The sequence below is a fragment of the Canis lupus genome, chromosome 9 (assembly GCF_048164855.1).
Source record: "Canis lupus baileyi chromosome 9, mCanLup2.hap1, whole genome shotgun sequence".
NCBI lineage: Eukaryota > Metazoa > Chordata > Mammalia > Carnivora > Canidae > Canis > Canis lupus.
Window position 1 is genome coordinate 74,251,630 of NC_132846.1, and position 24,868 is coordinate 74,276,497.

General features: G+C 66.4%; 2 protein-coding genes across 2 annotated transcripts; both read left to right on the forward strand.

The window, feature by feature from the left end:
• The first annotated feature begins 128 nt into the window (after positions 1-128).
• TEDC1 (tubulin epsilon and delta complex 1) lies at positions 129-7,982 on the forward strand. Its single transcript, XM_072840219.1, has 8 exons — positions 129-305; positions 379-475; positions 831-1,033; positions 1,257-1,412; positions 2,543-2,641; positions 5,040-5,126; positions 5,478-5,645; positions 6,394-7,982. The coding sequence occupies exons 1-8, from the start codon at positions 162-164 to the stop codon at positions 6,715-6,717; spliced, it is 1,278 nt and encodes a 425-aa protein (XP_072696320.1). The 5' UTR covers positions 129-161; the 3' UTR covers positions 6,718-7,982.
• Positions 7,983-21,832: 13,850 nt separating this feature from the next.
• On the forward strand, positions 21,833-23,140 carry TMEM121 (transmembrane protein 121). Its single transcript, XM_072837770.1, has one exon. The coding sequence runs from the start codon at positions 21,898-21,900 to the stop codon at positions 22,846-22,848; it is 951 nt and encodes a 316-aa protein (XP_072693871.1). The 5' UTR covers positions 21,833-21,897; the 3' UTR covers positions 22,849-23,140.
• Positions 23,141-24,868: the final 1,728 nt, after the last annotated feature.

Consider the following 24,868-nt stretch of genomic DNA (forward strand, 5'->3'; position numbering starts at 1 on the left):
CGTGGCCGCCTCCGGGCTGCAGGGGGCGGGCCCCGCGGAGCCGCCGACGCGCATTGGCCGCTGCGGCGCAGGAAGCGCGTCCGCCGGGGGCCGCGGGCGCTGGGGGCGTGTCCGGGCCGCGCCGCACCGCCCGCCTCGGACGCCGGGACCGCGAGGGCGACATGGGGCGGCGGCGCCGGGCGGAGCAGGAGCGGGCGGGCGCGGCCGGGGCCCTGCCGGACGCCATCGCCGCGCTCAGCCGGACGCTGCCCGCCGGGCCCAGCCCCGAGACCTTCCGCCGCGCCAAGTTCGACCGTCCGGAGGCGGTGAGGCCCGCGGCGGGGCTGGGGGAGGCGGGGCGGCGGCGGCCACGCTGACCGCCGCCCTCTGATCGCTCAGGCCCCGCCGCTCTGGCGGATGCTCTTCCTCGCGCTCTCGCCGCTGCCGGGCGACTGCGCCCCTGCGCCCCGGGCCCCGCCGGCGCCCCCGGCCCTGGGTAAGCCCCGCCCACCGCGAGCCCCGCCCACCGCGAGCCCCGCCCCCGCAGGAAGCCGCGCCCCGCAGCCCTGGCCCTGCCCACTCGCCGCGGGGGCCTCCGGCTCCTGTGGCCCCGCCCCCCGGTAAGCCCCGCCCCGCGGCTCTGGCCCCGCCCACCCGGCCACGGCCCCGCTCGGCGAGGCCCCGCCCCCTCGTGAGCCCCGCCCCCGAGCCCCGGCGCCCCTCTGCCCCGCCCCCAGTGCCCTGCTGACCCCTGCGACCCGGGCCTCCGCTTGGTGGCCGTGCGGGGCCCCGGAGGCCCGGGCGGGGCGGTGCCCACTGGGCGCCCCCTGAGCAGCCGGGCCCCTTCCCAGAGGCCCAAGTCCGCCTGGTGAAGAGGGCGCTGCGCTCCCAGGGCTACCCCCGGCGGGCGCTGGCACAGCTCCCCGAGGACGGCGCCCGGGGCAGCCGCGAGCTCCTGCTGGCCCTCGCCTGGCTCCTGGCCCGCGGGCCCCTGCTCGAGCGGCTGCTGGGCCGGACACGCGTGCGGCTGGGCGACGAGGTAGCCCTGTGCCAGGTGCGTGTGGGGTGAGCGGGCATCGGGCGGCCTGGGCCAGCCCTCGGGGCCGCCCTGGGCGTCGGCGGGGCCACCCCTGCGCCGGCCTCCTGCCCTCCCCCCTTCCGGGCAGCCCCGGGGGCCCACGGCTTTCACTCGGGGTGGGGGGGCGTCTTTTCTCTCTCTCCCTCGGGGTCTCCGCAGGGGGTGGGGGAGCAGGGCGTGACCCCCGTTCCCTCTCCAGGGCGAAGCCCCGGCCAGTCCTGGCCCGCCCGCGGCCTGCGGGGGTGCAGATGGCCCTGTGGACATACGCCACTTGCAGTGGTTGATGGGAAAGCTGCGGCTGCAGTGGCGAAACCTGATGACCAGTCAGCAGGAGCAGTGTGCCCTCCTGGGCAAGGTATTGGGGCTTGAGGGTTGTCCCCGGGGCCCGCGGCCTCTCTCTGCCCGAGGCCTGTCCACCCAGGAGCCCGGGTGTGCCCTGCAGTGGCCCGGATCCTGAGCCCCGGGCTCCAGGTGGTCCAGGGGAGTCCAGGGCAGGTGGACCTGGGCATCGCTGGGACAGGGAGCCATGGGTTGGGGAGCCTGTTCCTGGAAGTCGTCAGGGGCCTCAGGCTCCGTCTCTGAGCAGAATGATCTCTGGGCCCTGGGGGAGCCGCAGCTGCCTTGGTGTTTTTCCGGGAGGAAGGTACCCCCTCCTACCACATCCTGGGTGCTCGTGGGCAGTGGGCAGCTTCTGTAGGGTTCCTAGAGGCTGGTAAGGCTCCGTGATGGGGGCACAGGTCACCCTTACAGGCCCACTGCAGCTAGGCTCAGAGGACACTGGGCAGGGATGCTCAGACTCCCACTCCCACCACTGTGGGCCCCGCCACCCAGCATCCCTGCACCCCTGTATCCCTGCACCTCTGTACCCTTGCACCCCACACCCCTGTATCCCTGCATCTTTGTATGCATGCACCCTGCACCCCTGCACCCTTAAACCCCTATATCCCTGCACTCCTGTGCCCCTGCACCCTGCACCCCTGCAGAGAGCCTTTTGCTCCCTCAGCCCTTCTTAGAACCTGTCTCTTGCTTGGCCTGGGCTCCAGTTGCTCCTCCTGCGTGGGCCATGGCCACTCATTAACCTCCGTGATGCCTTCAGGCCTCACCTTGCCGAGAAGCTTCCCTGCCTCCCAGACCCAAATGGTCACTCTGTGTCCCTGCTGTTGGCTCCACCGGACCATGTAGCCTGTCCAGAGGCTGTTTCTCCCCCCACGTAGACCTGGCACTCAGTGAACTTAGGGAGAAGCAGGGGTGCCCCATTCGATTCCCACCATGCCCCTGGGAACTGGGTGGGACAGGGAGGCTACAGGGGGACTGTCCAGCGCCCCTCCCACTGCAGGGGTCTCTGGGAGGGCCCTGGGCCAGCACCCCCGCAGTGCTGACTGCTCTCTGAGCCTGACCCTGGCCTGCCCTGGACCACCTTGGCAAGGCGAGGCCCGTTTCCTTGCTTCCTCCTGCTCAGCCTGGGGTTGGCACTGCCTGTTTCAGATCCACTCGTATACCCGTGGCTGCCACAGTGACCGAAGCCTCGGCCACCTGTCTGTTGCTGAGACCGAGATGCTCAGGGACCCGGAGGGAGGCCGGCAGGTGAGGGCTGGTGTGGGTCCCCCTCCTGTCTGAGCCAGGTGTGTGTCGGTGCCGTAGGACTGCAGAGACCAGAGGTAGTGGGGTTGAGGTGGGCGGGGGGCTGCGAAGGAGGACCCAGCCGACCCGCTTTGATCTCTGAGTGATTGCCCAACTCACCATCTTGCTGATGTGGGGGACAGGCACGTCCAGAGGGCCTCCCCTGGCACCCTAGACCAGGATGCAGACCGGCTGTTGTGTGTGCCTGTGGCTGGGCATGGTTAGGGCCCCAGGGGCACAGGTGTCTAGGCTGGACTGGCAGCTGGGGGAGGGGGCCCTTTGGAATTAAGGAAGACTGCTTGAGGGTCAAGGTCACGATGGGGGTGCCTGGAGCCCGAGCAGGGGTCATCTGGCGATGGAGGTGGTGGGCAGAGGGCTGGTCTAGCATGGCCCGACTTTGCTGACTTTCGTTTCGGTGGCCCCCGATCTGTCATGATTGTTTCCTTCCCTTGGGCTGGCACGGCCAGGGTGTCCTGGGCCAGGCCCAGGGCTGGCTGTCACTTGAGGGCTGGACTCTGGCTCGTCCAGAGTGTGAGGCTGGCACCATGCAGCCTGGGGGGCACTTGGCCAGGCAGGAGGGCTGAGGCTCAGGGCTGGTGCGGCCGCTCTTTCCAGGCCCAGCAGATCCCAGCCTTGGAGTCACGTGCTCCCAGAAGGTCCTGTATCCCGTTAGTGGGGTTGGGGTGGCCACCTGGGGGTGCCTGCCAGGCCCGCATCCCTGGCCAATACCTGGCTGGCCCCGTTCAGGCAGGGCTGCACTTGTCCCTGGCCGTGCGGAGGCAGTAGTATCTCGGCGACCCGAGGTGCCCTTTTACGGGTGACTCAGCGAGGCCGGGCCTCCTGCCCCTGGGGGCCCCGGCCTGCATGCCCCCCCTCCTGTCTGACGCTGGGGCGTGTTGCAGCTGCAGGACCGCAGGTGGCGTGGGGTGGATGGGGGTCACGATCGGTTTCCTTCCCAGCGTCTCTGGAGGGCGAGTGGCAGAAACCTGGGCCAGTGTACCCAAAGGACCTGCACTCCTGGGATGGGTCCCAGAAGCTTCTGGAGAGATCTGTGGTTGCTGTGGGTGGCCAGGCGTGCCGCGGAGCAGCTGGGCAGCACGCGTGCTTGGCTCCGGGCTGGGCCTGCAGGCCTCTCGCGTCCCTGTGCCTGGCCACAGCAGCGGGCTGCAGCGGGGGGAGGGGGGGACTCCAGCACCGGGCCGGAGGTGGGGGGCAGCGGGGACTCATTGCGCCTTCCTGTTGTGCCTGCCCCCCTTTCCCTAGCCTGGGAGGTGGGGAGCCCCCGCGGACTGTTCTCGGAAACCACAGAACTGAGCTCGCCTGCGCGCACGTGGTCTGCAGGGCGCTCCTCTCAGCCTCCGGGGCTGTGCTCCGCTAGGCCCCCCCGCTGGAGGGGCAGGGGGCGAGGCTGTCCCCATCTGGCCCCTGGAGCCCCAGGTTCCGGCTGTAGGAAGTGGACTCCTGGTTGCCTGCTGGCCGTCTGCTGCGGAGCGGGGGCAGAGCAGGGGCCCCTCCGGGTGGGGAGACCCGGGCCCCACCCCGGGCCGGTGTGTAGGGCGTGTGCCCCGAACCTTCCCGCCGGCGGCGTGGCAGAGCTCTTCGCTGGCTGCTGTGCTCTGGCCCCTCGTCCTGGCCGCACAGCGCGCCGCTGGGTTCCCAGGAAGCCCGGCAGGTCTGCCTTCTAGAAGGAGCCGTGGGCGCCGCCCGGCGGGTGTGCTGTGTTCAGAGGAGCCACAGCAGGTGCAGGCCTGTGGCTTCCTGGTGGGGGTGGCGGGGCGTGCTGGGGCCCGGACGGGGCTCGAGGAGGCCTGACTGCGCCTCCCCAGTGACCAGTGGGCCCCCCAGTGTGGGACTCCTGGCCCCCGCCAAGCTCCTGGAGGCCGAGGCCGGGGCAGGCACTCTGCGAGCGGCAGCAGCCCTGGGGCCCATGGCCGTCTGTGGGTCCACCTGTTTGTGTGGGGGGCGCAGGTTCGGGGTGTGCGACCCGGCCTCCCTGCCGCTGGGGTTCCCAGGTTGCCCAGGAGGGGTTCCCTCCCCCGAGAGCCCGGCAGGCTCCCCGTTCTGGGCTCCCTCACCTGCCCGCCGTCTCGTACTGCGGCCCCCAGTGAGGGTTGTGGGGCAGAGGTCCTGAGTCCAAGGTGCTTGGACTTGATGTCCGCTCCTGACTCCGTGGGGACCGTGGGCGTGTTGGCCCGGTCGCGTCTGGAGGTGGGGCTGCCCTGCCTTGCCTGCCCGGAGATGGCCAGGCCGGCGGTGGCGGCGGTGACGGGCTTGCGGGCCAGAGGGACGGGCATCGGCGCTGGGGCTCCCCGGTGGGCAGGTGGGGCTCTGACCTGGCCACGCTGTGTGCTTTGCCTTGCAGCTGCTCCGGAGGCTGGAAAGTGAGAACGCGCGCCTGGAGGCTGCCCTGGCGTGGCGGCGCCGGGAGCTGGTCTTCTGGCAGTGGATGGTACGACGGGCCCCCCAGCCTTGAGTGCAGCCAGCAGCCCTGGGGGCACCTCCCTACTGCCCAGACGGGAAGGGGCGTCGGGGGTGGGGGGCGCATACACACCCGGCCATGAAGCCAGCTTCAGACCCGGGGCCCTCTCCAGGACTCTGTCCCGTCCCCGTTGCTGCCCAGCTCCCCGGGAGCCCCAACTTCTCAGCATCCAGCCTGCCCTGGCCTCTGGCCTGCTGGGGTGACAGGTAGCTGTCCACCCACGGCGGTGGGCGCCGGCCCCATGGGCTGAGGGGCTGGGCCTGTGGTTAGGAGCCCTGGGCTCGCTGCCTGCCTCTTACAGGGTGGGGTCTCTCTCTGCAGGACACCGTCCTGGGGGCCTGCCCCCTGGAGGCTGCACAGCCCCCGTTTCTGCCCAGGATCCCCGAGTCGGGGGCTGACCAGTTGGAGATGGTGGCTCAGCAGCTGCAGGCCCTGCACGAGGAGCTGCAGGGAGCCGTGGAGCCCCGGCGGGCGGCCTGGGAGGCCAGGGTGAGGGGGCGCTGACGCAGGGACTGCGCTCTGTCCCCACGTAGCCCCTCCCAGCCCCCCAGCCCCGCCCTGCTCCCCGGGAGCCACCCCAGTTGCCTCGCCTTTTCTGAGGCATCTTGAAGTAACTTGCAGGCAGGGTTTTCCCTAAAGTCTTCAGGACCCCGTGAAGCGGGGGTGTTCCCAGCAGCCTGCGGCCCCTCCCGTCCGTGGTGGTGACCCCTGGAGCGTGTTTGATGTTTGCAGGCGTTTCTCCCAAGCTGCCTGCAGCGGAGCCCGCTGAGGGCCAGGGTCAGGGCCACGACTGGGGACACAGCCTCTTCTCACTCCCCCGCCCCTGGGCTGGGCTTGCCTGGAGCACCAGTGCTGGGCAGGCGCTGTCCCCCTCCTGGGAGCCCTGGGAAGGCAGTGGGTGTGGGAGGCCGAGCCTGACCCCGGCACGGTGGGTGGGGGTGGGGGTAGGTGGCTGGAGGGTTGGCCCTCGGCTCTGAACAGGCCCCGGGGGACCTGGTGAGCTGGCTGGCCTGCCGCTGGGCGGTGCTGCAGTCCGCTGGGTGCTCGGGTGCTGGCCGTGTCCCGGGCCCACTGCTGGCTCAGGGCTCAGGTGCTCGGGGAGGGTGATGTACAGGCTGGACAGCCAGCACCGGGGTTGGCCCCTTCCCCGGGGAGGAGTGGGATCTGGGCCTGCAGCCTGTGTCCTGGCCAGGGGGCGGCTGCCCCTGGCTCACGAGCCGCCTTGTCCCCAACGCAGGTTGGAGGCTCGGGGTCCGAGTGGAGCGCTCTGCAGCGGGCCACCCAGGAGGCCGTGGGACAGGAGCTGGCGGCGCTTCGGCGGGCCTGGGAGGAAGGTGGGGCCCCGGCCCAGCCCCATGGACCCTGCCGGCTGGTGAAGAGTGATGCCAGAGCCTCGGGGGGCCCGGGGCTGCGGGCTGCCGAGGTGATTGGGGCACTGCGCAGCCGGGAGGCCTGCCTGGAGGCGGTGCTGCGCCAGCTGCAGAGCCAGTGTCGGCAGGAGCTGGCCCAGTTGGCGGCGGCCCTGCCCGGCCTCATCTGGATCCTGCCGCCTGGTCATTGAGGGGCTGCGGGTGGCCCTCCTCCAGGGAGAGGCCTCCAGGGGGGCCGGGCCCCGGGAACGAGGCAGACACAGAGCCCGTGGCTGTCCTCACCGGGCACAGCCCAGCCTCCTGGCTGGCGATACTGGGGCAGGACGACAGGCCCAGCGAGGTGTCCGTGGGCATTCAGGACCAAGAGAGTACGCACAACTGGGTTGTAGAGGCCTCCCTGCAGGGGTGAGGCCCTGTCCTGCCCCCCCCCGCCCCCCTTCCAGGTTGCCGTCTGGGCGGGGCTGGGTCTGCTCAGGCCTGGGGGAAGGGGCCCCTGGGTGTCAGGCATCAGGGTCGCCGGTGCCCCTCACGCACTGCATCCGGGCCCCCACCGCATGCCCCGCCTCGTTGGGCCTGGTGTGTGCGTGTGTTGGGCAGGGACGCTGGCTGGGAGCCTGGGGTGGGGGCTCTGTTCCTTTCCTGGGGGCGGTGCTGGGGGTGAGGGGGAGGCCACTGTGGACAGAGGGGGCTTTGTTCGTGAGTCCGATGGGGGAGCGGGGCTCGGCCCTGACAAAGAGCCATCTGTGTCTGGGGGACGTGCCCCCAGCGCGCCGGAACAGGCCCCCTCCATCGCAGGGGCCTCAGCCTGTCGGCACCCCTCACCCAGCAGGCGCAGACGGCCTCATCCTGCCTCCCACCAGGCTCCCCTTGGCCCGGGGCAGCTGAACCCCAGCCTGCTGCTGCCAGCCGGTTCAGGCCCGGGGACACTTCCAGAGCCTGAGTCCCCAGCAGAACATCCTCGGCTTTTCCTGCTGCTCATGCTTGGGGCGCTGGGCTGGGCCAGCCTGGTCCCCACCCCCATCCTGGGGGACATGCCGGGGCTCCCTCTGTGCTGTCACGCCAGGCAGACTGGTCAGAAGCACGGGCCGGACCAGGCAGTGGCCGGCAGGTTCCCCCTTCAGGAGAGCCTCTGGGCCTGTGCCCCAGCTTCCTGGCCCGGGGTCCCTCCCTCCAGCCACAGGCCCCCCCGCTCCTCCTCGGGGCTCCAGCTGTAGGCCAGGCACACGGGCCTCGACCCTCCGCCTGCCCTGCCCTCAGCCATCACGACCACCGGGTGGGACCCTTCGCGTCTCAGAAACGAGTCCACTCAGAACTGCCCGCCTTGGAGGACCGTGTCCGAGCCAGGCCGCCCCTGGCCCCTGAAGCTTGGCTTTTACAGGCCCAAGGAAGCTCGGTCTTACGGAGCTGTCACTTCTCAGACCGGTCTGTAGGTCCAATACAGCCCCACTGAAAACCCCGAGTGTGTCTGTGATGTCCGTGAGAGGTACTCGGGGAGGGTCGGCCCCGGGTGGCCAAGGCCGGGGGAAGCTGCCCGGGAGCAGGTGCGCTCTGCTGGGCTCCTACGGGTGCCGCCGTAAGCACGCACCTGGTGGCTGGGGAAGCGCGGCCCGGCGGCCCGGCCGTAGGCGGGCAGGGGTGCGGGGCCGTCGGCGATGTCCATCTCCCACAGGCGGCCCCTGTGACGCTCCTCTGCCTCCCCTGCAGCCCCAGGCTGGTCGGTGACAGTCCTGAGATGCACATGATGCGACCGGCCCACAGGTGGAGGCCGGGCCCCCCACCTCCGAGGTGCCAGGCGCAGGCGCAGGCTGACGGAGCTCATGTGCACGCTACGGGCCGGCCCGGCCAGCGAGGGGCAGTGGGGGCTGCTCTGGGCAGGCAGGTGTCTGAGGGTGGCTCAGCGGGGCAAGGACACCACGCTCCACTGGCCACCACCGACGCCAGAAGCCTGCTTCTCTGAAGACTCCATCTTATGGACAAGGGAGGATGAGGCAGCCTAGAATCCCTTCGTGACACTTGTGACCTGCGGAGACTTGGCGTAGAGGACACAGAAGGGAGTGGGACCCTGGGGAGGCCCCGCCGGGAAGAGGAAGCGGGTCACCATGGGACCTGGATGGGAGAGGTGGGAGGTGGCACCAGCCCGCCGGGTGGGCGCAGGGTCCTCGCAGGGCAGGGCTGGGCGGCTGGAGCCCAGGCTGGGGAGGCCCTTCCCCCCGGGGCTGGGAGGAGGGGGGACCCGCACGGCAGCCGGCCGGTAAGTGTGGCCACGCGCCCCGCTGTGACCAGGCCTCCTGGGTCCGCGAGGGAAGGACACACAGGTCACGAGGGGACCTATGAGGAGACCTCAGAGGAGGCCACGCAGGCGTCACGGGGGGGGCCTTGGTGGCCCGGGCCCGCGGGCTCCAGGACCTGCGTCTGCTGTCCTTGCCCGCACCCGTGCTGGCCTCTCGGGTGTTTTACCAACTACGGCGCCAACAGGGCCCGCGGGCAGCCGTGCACACAAGTCCGTCTGTGTCCTGCGCCCACGGCGACCTTTCCCCGCCCCAGCTCCCGGGTCCTGGCCCTGACCTCCGCGCCCACCGGCCGGCTGCCTCTCCCTTCAGCTCGGGGCCTCCGGGGCTGTTGGCCCACCCTGGCTGGACCCACGCTTGGGGGCGCGGCTGGCGGGGCCGCAGGCCGGTCACGTCCACATTCTGGGGCCGCGATGCACTCGGGATGGAAGCCTGGGTGGGGGGCGCGGCTGGTGACCTGGCCTGGGTGCTCCCCTCATGTGTCCCCAGCCCCCGTGTCCCCCGCAGGGTGTCTGGCCGCCTCCCCAGCTCTTCCCGGCTGCGCTGGCCGTGCCCCAGCATTCCCGCAGCGCCTACACGCTGCCAGCGCCGGAGGATAACCGTCATACCCTGGGCGGCTGGGCGGCGGGTCGAGGTGTCAGGGTGGTGGGCAGAGCCGAGGACGGGCTGGGGGACCCGGAGCCAGGAGGGGTCCACGCATGGAAACGGGGTGTGCGTGGGGGCAGCGCAGCGCTCGGGAGGGTCGGGGCGCAGGGGCTGCACACGCCCGTGGCCCGATGGGCTGTCCCGCCGAGCCGCCGATGGCTTTGTTCCAGAAAACCCCCGTGCCCCTGGGTGAGCCGAGCTGGGCTCGGGAGGTGGGGTGGGGGCTGGGCCCAGGCGGGTCCAGGTGGATACGGGTTCTGGGCTCTGTGGCTGACTTGGTTCTGGGGCACGCGAGCTGATGGCTCTCTTGTGTTTCCTTCTGGTTTACTCAGATTCTTTATAACACCAAGGTCCCCCCCACCCCTGTTTTGGGAACCATTTATATTTCTTGGTGGTAAAAGGCTAACATTAAATTTCCGACCTTAACCATTTTTAGGTGTATGGGTCAGTGGTGTTACGTACTTCCCCACCGTTGGGCAGCAGATATCCAGAACCTCAGCCCGTCAAGCTGAAACCCCGGCCCCATCCACACTCACTCCCCGGCCCGTCCGCTGCATGGATGAGGCTCCTGGAGGGCCCTCAGGTGAGCGCACCACATGCGCTCTGTCCTTCTGTGACAGGCTGAGGTCACCCAGGGCCCTGTCCTCACGGCTCGCCTCTGGGAGCAGGGGTCAGGCCTTCCGCCCTTACCCTGAGACTGAGTCCCGTTCCATCTGTGGACAGACGGCGCTGTGTTTGTCCTTCTTCCAGCTGTGGGGTGTTGTGGATGATGTGCCAATATCCCTCCTCCGGGGGGACCATGCCTGTCTGGGTTGCCGTGGGCCAGACGTGGACGTGGTGGAGACACCTGTGCAGCCCCCAGACCTGGGATGTGAGCGGGTGCAGGGAGCACATGGGCACGGGGCTGCTCTCCTGGGGCGGATGGGGGCTCAGCAGCAGCAGGAGGGTCTCCCCGGGTCCCGTGCTGGGGTCTGGCATTGCCCCCAGGGCTCTTCACAGGACCCCCCTGCTCAAAAGAAACCTCTGACAGTTCTGTTTACGAATATGCATTTGGGTCCTAACAACTTGGCAGTTCAGAACAAAAACCAGAAACAAACCCAAGTACCCATCTACTGAAAATGTTCTTTTTTTTTTAAAGATCAAAATGTTCTTTTTTTTTTTTTTTTTTAAAGATTTTATTTATTTATTCATGAGAGACACACAGAGAAAGGCAGAGACACAGGCAGAGGGAGAAGCAGGCTCCATGCAGGGAGCCCGACGTGGGACTCGATCCCAGGTCTCCAGGATCACGCCCTGGGCTGAAGATGGTGCTAAACCGCTGAGCCACCTGGGCTGCCTGAAAATGTTCTTTTTTTTTTTTTTTTTTTAAAGATTTTATTTATTTGACAGAGAGAGAGAGAGAGAGCACGAGAGCAGGAGCAGGGCGAGGGGCAGAGGCGGAGGGGGAAGCAGACCCGGGCCGAGCAGGGAGCCCGACCGTGGGGCTGACCCCAGGACCCTGAGCCGACGACGGACGCTCCGCACACCGGGCCCCCCGGGCACCCCTGAAAGCGGTCATTCTCACAGAACCGTACTTTCGTGGGCTGCCGGACACCGTGAGGCCCCGTGCGCCTTCTCACGCCCGAGACTGCGCTGCCCTCTGGGCCGCCACGGCCTGGCCGACCAGCCTGCTGCTGCCTTTGACCCCGTGTCGGGGCAGCTCCGGAAAGCCCGCTTTGCAGAGACCGCTGGAGGGGACGGCAGGGCAGCGCAGCGCCCCGACTCCGGGCCACCCGGCAGGCCGTGCGTACCCGTGTCCTGAAAAAGCTCAAAGTACCTTGTGCCCCTGAGAATTGGCCGTGGCACCCTCGGGTGCCTCGGCACGACCCTAATGCGCGCGAGGTTTTGTGTTGCGTTCTGCTCCCCTCCGCTTGGTGTTCCGTTTTCAGGGCTCCGTCCTTGGAGCTGTGTGTCCAGCTCGTCACTGCTTCCGTCCAGTGGGTGCGTGTCCACGTCCCTCAGGCTCACTTCCCTGCCGCCCCCGGCTCTGGCGTCACAGACCGGCCGGGGACCGGGCGCGGGGGCGACCCTCCACCTGGCTGTGCTCGCTTCCAGCCCACACTCCCACCGGCTGGGACGCTCCCGTCCCCGAGACCCTCCCCAGCTTTGTGTGGCGTCCACAGGTTTGCAGTGCAAGGGGCACCAGGTGCTGCCGTCATCGCCTGCGCTCGCTAAGCTCTTCGGGCCCCTTTGAGGCGACCGCCTGGTCGTATCCCTTCATCACTTGTGTTGGGGACAGTGCGTCTCTCGCTGGGTTTACTCATCGTATCCTCTCCATCCTGTCACCTGCTCACACGCTTGCTCATGGCATCCTGTTTGCTCAACAGAGACCTTGGATTTTGTTCTCACCAAACCGATCATCTCGTTGCTTCTTGGCTTGACGGAGAGCGCCTGGAGACCCGCGGCCTCTCCTACATCCTAGGCTCCTCCGTTTCCTCGTCTGCGACATTTCTTTCGCATTCACGTGTCCCCTCAGCCAGAGCCCACCCAGTTCCCAACACCGCCTCGGCTCGCTCGGACGCAGCCCTTCCTGCCTGCCGGTCCCCTCCCGTCTGTGTGGGCACGTCCCTCCCGTCCCCCTGTTCTGCTCCCACGCCAGGGGCAGCCTGTGAGGCAGGGATCTCGGCGCAGGACTCGATCCCAGGTCTCCAGGATCACGCTCAGGGCCGAAGGCGGCCCTAAACTGCTGGGCTACCCGGGCTGCCTGGTTTTGTGACTTTTATTTTTTTTAAATTTTTTTAAATTATTTTTTAAAGATTTTATTTATTCATGAGAGAGAGAGAGAGAAAGAGAGAGAGAGAGAGAGGCAGAGACACAGGCAGAGGGAGAAGCGGGCTCCATGCCGGGACCTGACATGGGACTCGATCCAGGGTCTCCAGGATCACACCCTGGGCTGAAGGCGGCGCTAAACCACTGAGCCACCCGGCCTGCCCAGTTTTGTGACTTTTAGAAAGTTTTCTTCCACTCTTATTTTTCCCATGAGCTGTTTCAGATCATAGATTTCAAACTTCCGTATGGCTCACCCCGAAGCCCACACCTCTCAACGCGATAACTTACTTCCGCCTTGTTTTGGGGCTTCATGAAGTCATTCGTTTCGTACGCTCGTGTCTGGCTTCTTTCCCCGGCCTTGGATTCGTGAACCTCACGCGGGTTGGCTGCACGAAGCTGTCATCCGCCCGCTCTTACTGCTGCCCGGAATCCATCGTACAGACATCCTGGCTCTGCCCTGTGTCGGGGGCTGCGGGGCTGTCGCAGCTGTTTCAGGTGACGCTTCCCCGGCCATCTGTTGCCCGTGTGCACGCACTGTGCAACCCTCCAGCCGCAGAGCGTGTCTGTGCTCAGTGGCAGGAGGCGAGGCCCGTTTCCTAGGCTGGTGCCCCGGCTCGCACCCCGCCAGCAGGGCAGAGCCGGGGGGGCTTCAGCGCCTCCACGCACACTCGGCCCCGCAGCCGTGCCCTTCCCGATGGCGAGAGGGTCTGGCCACCTCGTTGCTGCCCCTTTGGGACGTGCCTGTTGGCATCTCCCCCCGTGTTTCCCCTCGGGGTGTCGTGGTTCTTACCAACATGTAGAGGTTCTTAGTGCGTTCTGGATGGGAGTCCTCCGCCCGTCGTTGGAGCTGCAGGAAGCACCTCCCTGTCTGTGATTTGCCTTCGCACACTCGGTGATGGCTCTCTCTCTCTCTCTCTCTCTTTTTTGAATTTATTTATTCATGAGAGACGCAGGCAGAGGGAGAAGCAGGCTCCATGCAGGGAGCCCGATGCGGAACTCAAACCTGGGACCCCGGGATCACGCCCTGAGCTGAAGGGGGACACTCCACCGCTGAGCCACCCGGGTGTCCCTCAGTGATGTCTCTTGATGAGCAGAAGCTGAGTCTGGGTTATACTATATGTTGGCAAATTGGATTTAAATTAAATTAAAAAGAAAAAAAAAAAGAAGCCAAGACTTACATAATCCAATGGATCACTCTTTTCTTTTTTATGGCCACTGCTGTTTGTGGCCCATTTAAGCTTTTTTTCCAACTCCAAAGTCAGAAAGATTTTTCTCTCTAGATGAGTCTCTCGGGGCTTTCTTCCTTACTGACCCGTCCCGTGACATTGCTCTCACCTTCCTAAACGTACCTATTGTTAGTTTAGAGCATCGTTCGCTCCCACAGCGCTCTTCGTGCCCACGTGGACGACCACTGTCCTGGCACCATCTGTGGAAAGACCGCCGACCCCACTGCTGGAGGTGGCACCTGCCACAGACGGCGCGCTCTGTGCCTGGCAGGTGTCTGCTGCTCTGCTGCGGCCCGCGGCCCTCTGCCCGCCTCCGTGAACGCACGCGCTGGAACTCCTGCAGCCTCACAACAGGTCTGCACCCGTGGTCGATCAGCGTGTCGCCCTGTTTTGGGACGCCTGGGTGGCTCAGCAGTTGAGGCTTCAGCTCAGGGCATGATCCTGGGATCGAGTCCTGCGTCGAGCTCCCTGCATGGATCCTGCTTCTCCTTCCGCCTGTGTCTCTGCCTCTCTCTCTCTCTCTGTGTCTCTCATGAATAAATAAAATCTTTAAAAAAAATTTTTGTCATCCTGTTTTACTTCACGAAGGCTTTAAAAAAATTTTTTAAAATTTAATTTATTTTTTAAGCAGGGCCCATGCCCAGCGTGGAGCCCAATGTGGGACTTGAACTCACGACCCCGAAATCGAGGCATGAGCTCAAGAGTCGGGACACTTCACCGACTGAGCGCCCCAGGCGCCCCCTTCCCAAAGGTCTTGACTCTTCTTGACCCTTTGCACTTCGGTACACATTTTATCATCAGTTTGTCATGTATTGGGGATGAACTGTTGGCATTTTGCTTGCAGTTACGCAGTGTATAGATTAGTTTGAGGAGACGGGACAGCTTTATAAATATTGATTCTTCCAATTTATGAACACAGGTCCGTCTGTTTAAGTGTAACTTATTAATGTTTTCTGGTTTTCTGGCTGGAGGTATTATACTTGCTTTGTTAGATTTATTCCTCCGTATTATAAACACTGCATACAAACACGTGTGTACAGGTGTCATATATCACATACACATGTATGCATGTTTTATTTTATTTTTTAAAATATTTTATTTATTTATTTGAGAGACAGAGACGGATAACAACAGAGAGCAGGAGCTGGGGGAGCAGCAGAGGGAGAGGAAGAAGCAGACTCCCCCCTGAGCAGGGAGCCCAACACGGGGCTCGATCCCAGGACCCCGAGATCATGACCTGAGCTGAAGGCAGACGCTTAACCAACTGAGCCACCCAGGTGCCCCATATGCATGTTTTATACACAGAAATTTCACTTTCTTTTCTTTTTTAAGGATTTTATTTATTCATTCATGAGAGACACAAAGAGAGAGAGGCAGAGACACAGGCAGAGGGAGAAGCAGGCCCCATGCAGGGGGACCAACGTGGGACTCGATCCCAGGGCCCCAGGACCACGCCCTGGGCTGAAGGTGGCGCTAAACCGCTGAGCCACCCGGGCTGCCCTATGAATAAAATCTTAAAAAAAAAAAGGAAAGAATTTCAAATAAAAAGCCCACAGAAGTGGTATCCATAGCTCCCCTATGCCTTCACCTGGATTCCTCACTCGTTGACACTTTACCCCTCTGTTCTCCGTCTGCACATGCACGTAACACATACACGTGTCCTTTGTGCGGTACACGCGTTCCTCTTCTGTGCCTTTAGAGAGCAGGCCGCAGACACACGCCTGTTCCCCTTATACCCCCGTGTATTCCCGAAGCAAAAGGACGTTTCTCCCATATAACCTCAGTTCCACCTTCAGAATCTGGAAACCGCTCCTGCCCAGCATCCCCGTCTTTTTTTTTTTTTTTTTTTTTAAGATTTATTTATTTATTCATGAGAGAGAGAGAGGCAGAGACCCAGGCAGAGGGAACAGCAGGCTCCATGCCGGGAGCCCGACGTGGGACTCGATCCCAGGACCCCAGGGTCATGAGCTGAGTTGAAGGCAAACGCTCAACCGCTGAGCCACCCGGGTGCCCCCCAGCATCCCTGTCTAATGGGCAGATGCCACGCAAACCTCGCCACTGCCCTATGACATCCTTCATGGGTCCCTAACCAGGCCTGGCTTGTGTGTGCATTTGGCTGCCACCTCTCCTGAGTCCTCTTCTATCTGGAATGTTCCTCTGTCTGTTCCTGACTTTCACCACCAATCTGTAGAATGCACCTCCATCGTGTCCCCCGACCAGTGGGCACGGATATTACACACGGGATGCTGTGCCTTCCCGGCGCCTCACGCCAGGAAGCCCGCGAGGCCCATCTGCCCCGCTGTCGGTGCCTCTAATTTTTATTACTCGGTCAGAATGGCACCTGCCAGATTCCTCTACTGTAAAGTTACCTAGGACGTACGTTGTCCTCATTAATTCATACATGACTAAGGCGAAGCATTCAGTCCTTCAGTTTTATGTCAACTGTAGGGTTTTTGTTGTTGTTGCTTCTTTCTGTAGGTGCCCGTTATGACAGTCAGTCCCTTCTGTGTCTCGTTTGCTCAGAGTGCTCCTCATGGGTGGATGCTGATTCCGTCAAATGCTTTCCCTGCATCAACTGATACGATCACCGGCTTTCTTCTTCAGACTGTTAGCATGGTGGATGACACTGATTTGTTTTCCTGGGTTGAACCAGCCTTGCATTCCTGGGACACCCTTCAGGTGGTTGTAGGTTTTTTTTTTTTTTTTTTTTTTTAATGTTGATCGATTCTACTTGCTAATATTTTGTGGAGGGTTTGTCATGTTGGCACTAGATTTATTTTCCCTTGTGGGTTGAATTCTCCTGGTTGTTGTTGTTGTTCTTCTTCTTTTAAAGATTTTATTTATTTATTCACAAGAAACACACAGAGAGAGGCAGACACAGGCAGAGGGAGAAGCAGGCTCCATGCAGGAGCCCGACGTGGGACTCGATCCCAGGACCCTGGAGTCACGGCCTGAGCCCAAGGCAGATGCTCAACCGCTGAGCCCCCCAGGGGTCCCTCTCCTGGTTCTTCATATGCGGAATAGTTTTGGATTGTGTCTTGCACAATCAAATATTACTTCGTCAATACCTGGTCTTCTAAAAATCCCACTGAGAATGCTGATATTTTTGTCTCAGAACGCGATGAACCCAGCCTCCTGGAGCCTTCACAGTGTCACGTGGATCGCCCTGGGTGAGCACTACCCGGTGGCCCGTGGGGGACTGTCCTGTAGCTCTACATGTAGACTTTGCACACACGCACAGCTTCCCCTCAGGCAAGAGAGGAAGATCGTCTAGGGACCACGTCTCCTCCCACAGGAGAGGAGGTCTCCCCGCTGCAGGCACTTGTGAGCCTGCGTGTCCACTGCAGGCTGGGGCAGGTGTGTGGACAGGAGGGCCACCCCAGCCCACCCTGTGCCCAAGGCTCCCTCAATCCCCGTGAGCATCAGGACGCCTGTTTATTCCCTGCCCACTGAGCCACAACTAGAGGGCTTCCCGGAGCTTTCTCCGTCCAGGTCCCCACCCCATTCTGGCCTTGAGGCTGGCTTGAGTCGAGGCTGGGGATACGGAGGAAGATCCTGAGACCCACCGCTCGTTCGGTGGTGCTTCCAGTTCTGGCTTTCACCACGGTCCACCTGCTACCGTTTACTTCTCAGAGCCCTCGAGCTCCACGCACTGTAGGGTCGACTGTGTCTGCTCTGTCTCCCCAGGACACGAAAAGAGCAAACCTGAGCCCATGGCCTGGGCTCAGCAGCTCTTACCCCCGAAGCCACACATGGCTGAGCTCTGCCGGCATGCGTGTCCCAGGCCATCTGGAGGTAAAGCGCAGGCTCCGTGACCCGTCACCCTGAAAGCCCATCACGTGCCCCGTGAGAGTGCGAGCACTCTCCTAAATGGGCCGGAGGCCGTCCTTGCACCGCCTCACAGCCACCCTGCTCAGAGTGCCGCTGTGCCTTGGTGGGGGCCCTGGGCTTGCAATGACACGCGGGGTCAGGCTTCCCACCACCCCTCTCTGCCCTCTCACCTCCATGGTCCCCGCCTCTGTCCTCCATGCCCCAGTCTGCTTGGCTCCCCCACTGCCCTCCGTCCTCGGGGCTCCCCCAGGGTGTCCACTCTGCTCCTTTCGTCCTTGCTTTAGTCCTATCAGGTCTGCTTAGCGCTCTCCCCCATCCGCTCGGTGGTGCTGCTGTTTCCAGGGCCCCGTCTTGCCCTGCACCTGGCACCTCCAGGCTCTGAAGCGTCAGGGTGCGTCTCCGTCGGGTTCAGTGTGTGTTTCTGCTGGCTCCTGGAGTCCAGTGTGCTGGCTTGTTGTGTTTGGAAAATCACTTGTGGGACAACTGAGGGCTGCAGTGCAGATCCCTGCCTCCTTGAGGTTTCCACATGCTTCTGCTGGGCACTGGAGGTGAGGCCTGCGCGCCTCCCCTGCCGCCAAGGTCAGAGCCAGGGACCCCAGCCCCTGTGGGCCTAGCTGCCGTCCCCCTCCAAGAGCTTGAGGACCAGCACACAGCTCATGGCGCAGCTGCCAGAAGTGTGAAGTTGCTCTGTGTCCAGAGGGGATCCAGGCACCGTGAGGCTCCCACGGTCCGTCTGTGGATTTGGTTCAGGCCGGCCAGGGGCATGGAGCCCAGCCTGGTGACTGCACCCGAGTGACGGCCAGAGGGGAGGGGCTGCGGCTAGGGCAGGTAGCCAGACCCCAGAGTGGAGGTGGCAGCTGGATGGAAGCCTGGCCTGGCGTGAGGTGCGTGGGGTCGGGCTCGCCATCCGGCTGGGGGCCCGGGGAGCTGGCAGGACGATGTGCAGGGTGGGGAAACAAGGCCTGGCCTGGCTGTGAGGGGCTGTCTTGAGAGACATGGCTGGGTGCTGGCAGGGCCAGAGCTGGGGCAGGGCGGAGGGCGCTTTACAGCCAGACCTAGGAGCTGGGGAGGCATGGCAGTGAGGGGGGCACAGACTGGCAAGTTGGGGAAAGTGTTTGTGAGTTGAACTATGTCCCCCCGGAAGGTATGTTCAAGTCCTGAGCCCTAGCATGTCCAAATGCGACCTTATTTGGAAACGAGGCCTTTGCAGATGTTGTCAAGATGAGGTCACTAGGGTGGGCCTTTCCAACATGACACGTGTCCTCATGAGAAGAACACAGACACACAAAGGCCCCATGATGTCCGCGAGCCAAGGAAGGCTAAGCATTGCTGCAGTCACCACAGGCCGAAGAGGCAAAGAACGGACTGTCCCCTAGGAACTGCCCGCCCGCCCAAGGTCCCAACCCCAACCGCTCTGGGGCTGCCCTCAGGGCAGCGGCCCTCGGTGATGGAAACACCGGGAGGCAGGGGCGTGAGCCCCAGTGAGGTCAGCGCAGAGACACACACCAGGGGTTCTCAGGCCTGGGCTTTGCCTCACTGGAGGCAAGAAGTGGGTGCAGGGGTGGTGTGTGGAGCACCGAGGCAGCCTTGCAGCTCTGGGGCTGCAGACTGGGCTTCCTGAGCATGCCCTTGGGTGACGTCAGTGAGGGCGGAGGGAGAGAGGCTGTGGAGAGGGGCAGGGTGGCTGGGGGGGAGCCCGTCCCGAGGCAGGAGGACACAGGGAGGGGCTCCTGGCCCTCTGCTTCCTGAGCTGCCAGGGTGGGTCTGCGCGGAGTGCACACTTCCCCGAGTGGGACCTGTCTGCCGTCAGCCTGCTGCCCCCTCCCTCCACGCTGCAGGGGTGGCCTTCAACTCAGGCCCCTTGTCCCTCGAGGCAGGGGGCTTCTGGAGGCTTCCCTGGGGGAGCTGAGCCATCCCCGAGGCAGGTGGGCCCTTACCTGGGGGCGTGGGAGTGGGCATGGGGATTGCTGTCCTAACCAGCCCTCCGGAGGGTCTGCCCCCACGATCTCAGCACCTCATCTGTGCTGCGCCTGGGTGGCCACAGCAGCCTCCTATCTTTGCTCCCATTGGCACCGACATGTCCCTGGCCCCGGGCTGAGGGCGGGTGCCTGTCGGGGGTCCCCTGCACAGACCCCCTCAGCTGTGTGGGCCTGGGAGCCGCTCAGGGCCTCAGGTGCGAGTCAGGCTTCACCCCTCCGCATCAGGGGGATCCTGGTGACCGCCCTGACCGTGCATCTCCTCGTCTGTGGGCGCAGCTCTGCGAGAGCCGCAGCTACACGCCCCTCCTCCACCCTAAGGGTGGACAGGCTGGGCCTGGTGCGGGCTCAGGCTGGGCTGGGGGAGGCTGAAGAATCCGGGACTCGGCCTCTTGGGACGCGGCGCCCAGAGGCGCACGGCTCTTTCCCGTTCCCACCGGCCGCTTGCAGGAGGCCAGCGCTCAGCCGGGGCTCCGCGGCAGGGAGCGGGCCCTCAGGCTGCCCGTGGAGGGCGCGCGGGGTCACCGTGGTGGCGGCCTGGGCGGGTCGGAGGCCCGGGCGGGGGAGGCAGGGCAGCGGCTTCCCGGGGCTGGCGCGCGGGTCTGGGGGTCCAGCTCGGCCGCGGTCCCGGCACCTGCGCGGCGCAGGGCGGTCGCCGTGGCAACCGGCGCCGCGGGGGGCGGGGCGCAGGGACCCCCACCGCGCGGGGCGGGGCCTCGGGGGGCGGGGTCTCGGCGGGGGCCGGCGGAGGAGCGAGAGGAGCGAGCAGAGCGGAGGGAGCGCGGCCTCGGCCCGGAGCTCCGGGCCCGGCGGTGGGTAGGCGCGGGGAGGGCGCGGGGAGGGCGCGGGGGGGCGCGGGGAGGGCGCGGGGGGGCGCGGGGGGGGCCTGGGGCGGGGGCGGGGGCGGGCTGCGCAGCGATGCTGCAGGGCCGGGCGCGGGCGGTGCGGGCCGAGGCGCTGAGCCGCAGCCTGTCGGGAGCAGCCTGGGTCTGGCCGGGGCTGGCGGCCGCTTCCTGCCCGCCCCCCACCACTGGGCACTGAGGAGGTGGCGAGGGGGGCGCGGGCAGGGGCACTCGGGGGCCCAGGCCGGCCCAGGACCCAAGGCGGGGGGCCAGGTTCCCCAGGGACAGGCCGGGGAGGCTGTGCGCGAGGGGGGGGCGCGGCTGTGGTCCCTGGGGCGGGGGCGCGGGCCCCCTGGGAGCTCCCGCCGGGATGGGGTCTGCCCTGGCGTCCTCGGGCCGCCTTTGACGAGTGGCCGGGAGGGGACCGCGGGCGCCGAGGACTGGATGGGGAGGGCCTAGTCTGGCCGTTTGGCCTGGCAGGAGGACCATCCCCAGGCCGCGGCCAGAGGCCCGGGTGGGACGGGATTGCACCTCGTGGGGCAGCACGGGCTGGGGTGAGGGTGGGCCTCGGGAGCCCCTGGTCCCGTGCAGGGCGGAGGGGCAGCCCCTCCCGCACCCGCCAGGCGCGCGAACTCGGTGCCCCCCCCCCCAGTGTGGCTGCGGGGGTGGGGGGGTCTGGGAGGGGCAGCGGCCTTGCTCGGGGCGGGGAGTGGAGGCGCGGGCTTGCAGGCGGACCCGCTGCCCCAGCCTTGGGGGCGCTGGTGCCAGCAGGGGAAGGCTGAGCCTTGGCTTCACAGTCACGGGTGACATGAAATTTTATGTCCTTGTCTAGACAGGGCAGTAAACAGCCCGGGGCCAGGGGTGCTGGCAGGCAGAGGCGGGGTGCGGGGGCTCGGCGGGCTGCGGGCGAGGGCGCGCGGGGCGCCGTGGGCCCCAGTCCGCTGCGGGGCGATCAGATCAGCTCGGAGCTGACAGCCCGCGCCCCGGCCGCGAGAGGGGCAGGGGTCCGTGGGCCGGGGCCGGGGGCTGGCGCGGAGGGCGACCTCCGGAGGGGCCCCCAGGGGGCCGGGGAGGCAGCGGCAGGCGAGCAGGCGGTGTGGGGCTGCGGCCTCGCGTCGGGGGCAGCGCGCCTGGCGGGACGCGAGCCTCCGCGGGCGACGGGACGGGGTCGCCGAGGCGGGGGCAGCAGGTGCAGGGGGCGGGCGCTGGGAGGCAGCCGGGAGAGGATGCTCCTGGGTCGTGGGCCGGGGCGCGCACGGCAAGGCGCGCGGGGTGGGGGCAAGGACGCCGGAGGGCCCGGCGGGGACGCACCACGGGGGCCGCGGACGCGCGCGGCGGGCAGAAACCACTTCCGCTCCATTTCCTTCCTGGCGGCGGCGGGAAGCGGGTCTGGATCTCGGGTGGGGCCGCAGCGCCCCCTGGAGGCCCCGTCCGGCTCCCAGCCCCCCGCCCCCCGCGCGCTTGGGCGCGTGCGTGCCGCCGAGGGCCGGGTGCCCGGCGCGGGGACGGCGGCGCGGCGCGGGCCGGGGAGGCCGGGGAGGCCGGGGAGGCCGGGGGCTGGCCCGCGGCGCGCCCTCACTGTGCCCTCTGGTCTCCGCAGGTTCCGAGCTCGCCGGCCGGCAGCGGTGGCGCCCCCGGAGCGGCCGGCCCGGCCCCGGCGCGCCATGCCCGCGGGCTGAGCGGCGCCGCCGCAGGGCCTCGTCCCGCCGCGCGTGGGGGCCGGGCGCGCCCAGGCCGGGGCCCCGGCGGCCGACCATGGTGCTGCCGCCCCCGGACCGGCGCCACGTGTGCCTGACCACGCTGGTGATCATGGGCAGCATGGCGGTCATGGACGCGTACCTGGTGGAGCAGAACCAGGGCCCGCGCAAGATCGGGGTGTGCATCATCGTGCTGGTGGGCGACGTGTGCTTCCTGCTGGTGCTGCGCTACGTGGCCGTGTGGGTGGGCGCCGAGGTGCGCACGGCCAAGCGCGGCTACGCCATGATCCTCTGGTTCCTCTACATCTTCGTGCTGGAGATCAAGCTCTACTTCATCTTCCAGAACTACAAGGCGGCGCGCAGGGGCGCGGCCGACCCGGTGGCGCGCAAGGCGCTGACGCTGCTGCTGTCGGTGTGCGTGCCCGGCCTCTTCCTGCTGCTCGTGGCGCTCGACCGCATGGAGTACGTGCGCACCTTCCGCAAGCGCGAGGACCTGCGGGGCCGCCTCTTCTGGGTGGCGCTGGACCTGCTGGACCTGCTGGACATGCAGGCCAACCTGTGGGAGCCGCCGCGCACCGGGCTGCCGCTCTGGGCCGAGGGCCTCACCTTCTTCTACTGCTACATGCTGCTGCTGGTGCTGCCGTGCGTGGCGCTCAGCGAGGTCAGCATGCAGGGCGAGCACATCGCGCCGCAGAAGATGATGCTCTACCCCGTGCTCAGCCTCGCCACCGTCAACGTGGTGGCCGTGCTGGCGCGCGCCGCCAACATGGCCCTGTTCCGCGACAGTCGCGTCTCGGCCATCTTCGTGGGCAAGAACGTGGTGGCGCTGGCCACCAAGGCCTGCACCTTCCTCGAGTACCGCCGCCAGGTGCGCGACTTCCCGCCGCCCGCGCTCGCGCTGGAGCTGCAGCCGCCGCCCGCGCAGCGCAACTCGGTGCCGCCGCCGCTGCACGGCCCGCCCGGCCGCCCCCACGGGCCCTCGCCCACGCGCGACGCCCTGGGCACGTGACAGGGCCCGTGCGGCCGGGATGCGGTGGGGGCGCGCCCCCCCAGGGCCCCGGGGGCCGCCGCGGCCGCTTCTTCATCTCAGGAATCCCCCGGACCGCGGGCTCGCCGCGCGCCCCGCGCCCCCCGCGCCCCAGCGCGTGGACGGACCCCCAGCCCGTGGCCGTGCGCGCGGGAGGACAGAGCGGGCGGGGGCCTGGTCCCTGGGGGTCCCGTGGTGGGGAGCCTCTGGCGCAGAGTCTGAGGCCGGAGGGGGGGCCTCTGGCATTTTAAAGACTCGTGTTTACAGTTTTGTATCCAAAGCCGCCCTGCGCTGCCTGTTTCCTGAGTCCTGCTTCCGACGGGCCCGCGCGCGGGGGTGGGTGGGGTGGGTGCGGGTGTCTGGGCCAGCTCCCGGGGTCGCTGGTGCACCGGCTCCACCCGCAGAGACGCCTTGACGGACTCTGCGCCCCCCAGGATACCTCAGCCACGCGCCTGCCTGTGGCCTGAGGCCCAGGTGACCCCAGGGCCCGCGGCCGGGGTGGGGTGCAGGCGCAGGTGGGACGGGGAGCAGGAGCGGGATCAGGTGGGAGCTTTGCTCCCAGGTGGACGTTGTAGCCTGGAGCCCCTCGGCTGGGCCCACAGACACAGACCCCGGGAAGCCCACAGCGCTGAGGCCCAAGCAGCTTGGCGCCCTGGTGGGGCCGGGAGGGTGCCTGATGCAGTCTGGCCTGTCATTGGGAGCACACGGCACCAAGAGCAGGGGTTGGGGGGGGCTGTCCCCTGGCCCCATGCACTTGTCACGTGGCCCCGGCATCCACCTGCCAAGGACGATTCTGTAGCATTTGGGGGGGCGGCCCTCTGCCTTAGGCCTCAGGAGGCTGTCCACACGGCTGTTTGAGGATGCCTCGCGAGCCTCCTGGCTGGCGGCTCCACACGCGGCAGGTGGCACACGTGGCACCGTGCGGCCCGCGTCGTGAAGCCCTGTGGCGTGCCAGGCGTTTGCTCCGTGCATTCACCCCCACCGCCTGGTCACAACGCCCGCCGTCCCTGTTGCCTGAATGTGTCTAGAACCAACGGCTCCCAGGAGGGCTCCGGGCTGTGGGTGCAGGGCAGGGCCCTCTCTGAGCCCCTTCCGGCCATCTGCCCCTCAGGCTGTGGCTGGCTGGTCACCGGCTCCCCTCAGCAGGCTGTGGCTCCCCGCTCACCTATCTCTGGTCTCCCCCAGCTTGAGGTTGCCTGGCGTCTGGCTTTTGGGAGTTTGCGTGCTTCCCAGCCAGGAGCCCGGGAGACCTCTGTCGTCAGCGGCCCAGGGATGACACGGTGGCTGCAGCCCTGCTCTTCTGAAGTGGCCACCTGGCCCCACCCTCTGACCACAACCTCGGCAGTATCTCTCTGAGCTTGGGGAGCCCCGGTCTGGAGCCGCGGGTGCTGTCTCCTCCTGTGTTGGCAAGTAGAGGGTGGGAGGGGAGGAGGGAGGAGGAGGAGGAGCAGAGGGGGTGCTGGAGGCAGCTGCCCTGGAAGGGCCACAGGTGAGGGGCTGCAGGGGGTCCAGCCCGCTGGGGGCAGGGGGTGGTGGGGCAGGCTGTGGGGTGGGGTGGGGGCAGTGGGTGAGGCTGAGGGCCCAGCTGCTGCACCTGAACCAGTGCTGCCCATCCGGTCCCCACGTGGTCTCTTGGGATATGTCCTTGGCAAGTCCTGTGGAAACAGGGATGCTGGGAGGGGTGCGTGGGAGAGGGGGTGACACCTGGCCTCTTTTGGGTTCCCCCCTGTTTTGACTCTTGCCCTGGAAGCCTGTTCTCAGAGGAACCCCTTCTGGCCCTCGGGTTGGGGAGGCGGTGCGGGGGAACAATTCGTGGGGTCAGCCTTGCTGTGAGGCCCCCGCGTCCAGGGTCAGAGGTGGGAACTGGTCAGACTCAGCGCTGGTCACAGCCTCCCACCTCTGCCTCCACTGGCCTCCCCTGGCCGTTTAGTGCGGAGGACACAGGCCCCACCCTGTCCTGACTTGGTTTAGGGACCCGTGTGTCCTTCCGACGGTCTCTGAG

Bases quoted from the DNA above. Each gene is read 5' to 3' on its own strand.
- TEDC1 (XM_072840219.1), top strand. From the start codon at position 162: ATGGGGCGGCGGCGCCGGGCGGAGCAGGAGCGGGCGGGCGCGGCCGGG. The intron at 306-378 runs GTGAGGCCCGCG...CTGATCGCTCAG, and splicing joins AGTTCGACCGTCCGGAGGCG to GCCCCGCCGCTCTGGCGGAT. The intron at 1,034-1,256 runs GTGCGTGTGGGG...TTCCCTCTCCAG, and splicing joins ACGAGGTAGCCCTGTGCCAG to GGCGAAGCCCCGGCCAGTCC.
- TMEM121 (XM_072837770.1), top strand. From the start codon at position 21,898: ATGGTGCTGCCGCCCCCGGACCGGCGCCACGTGTGCCTGACCACGCTG.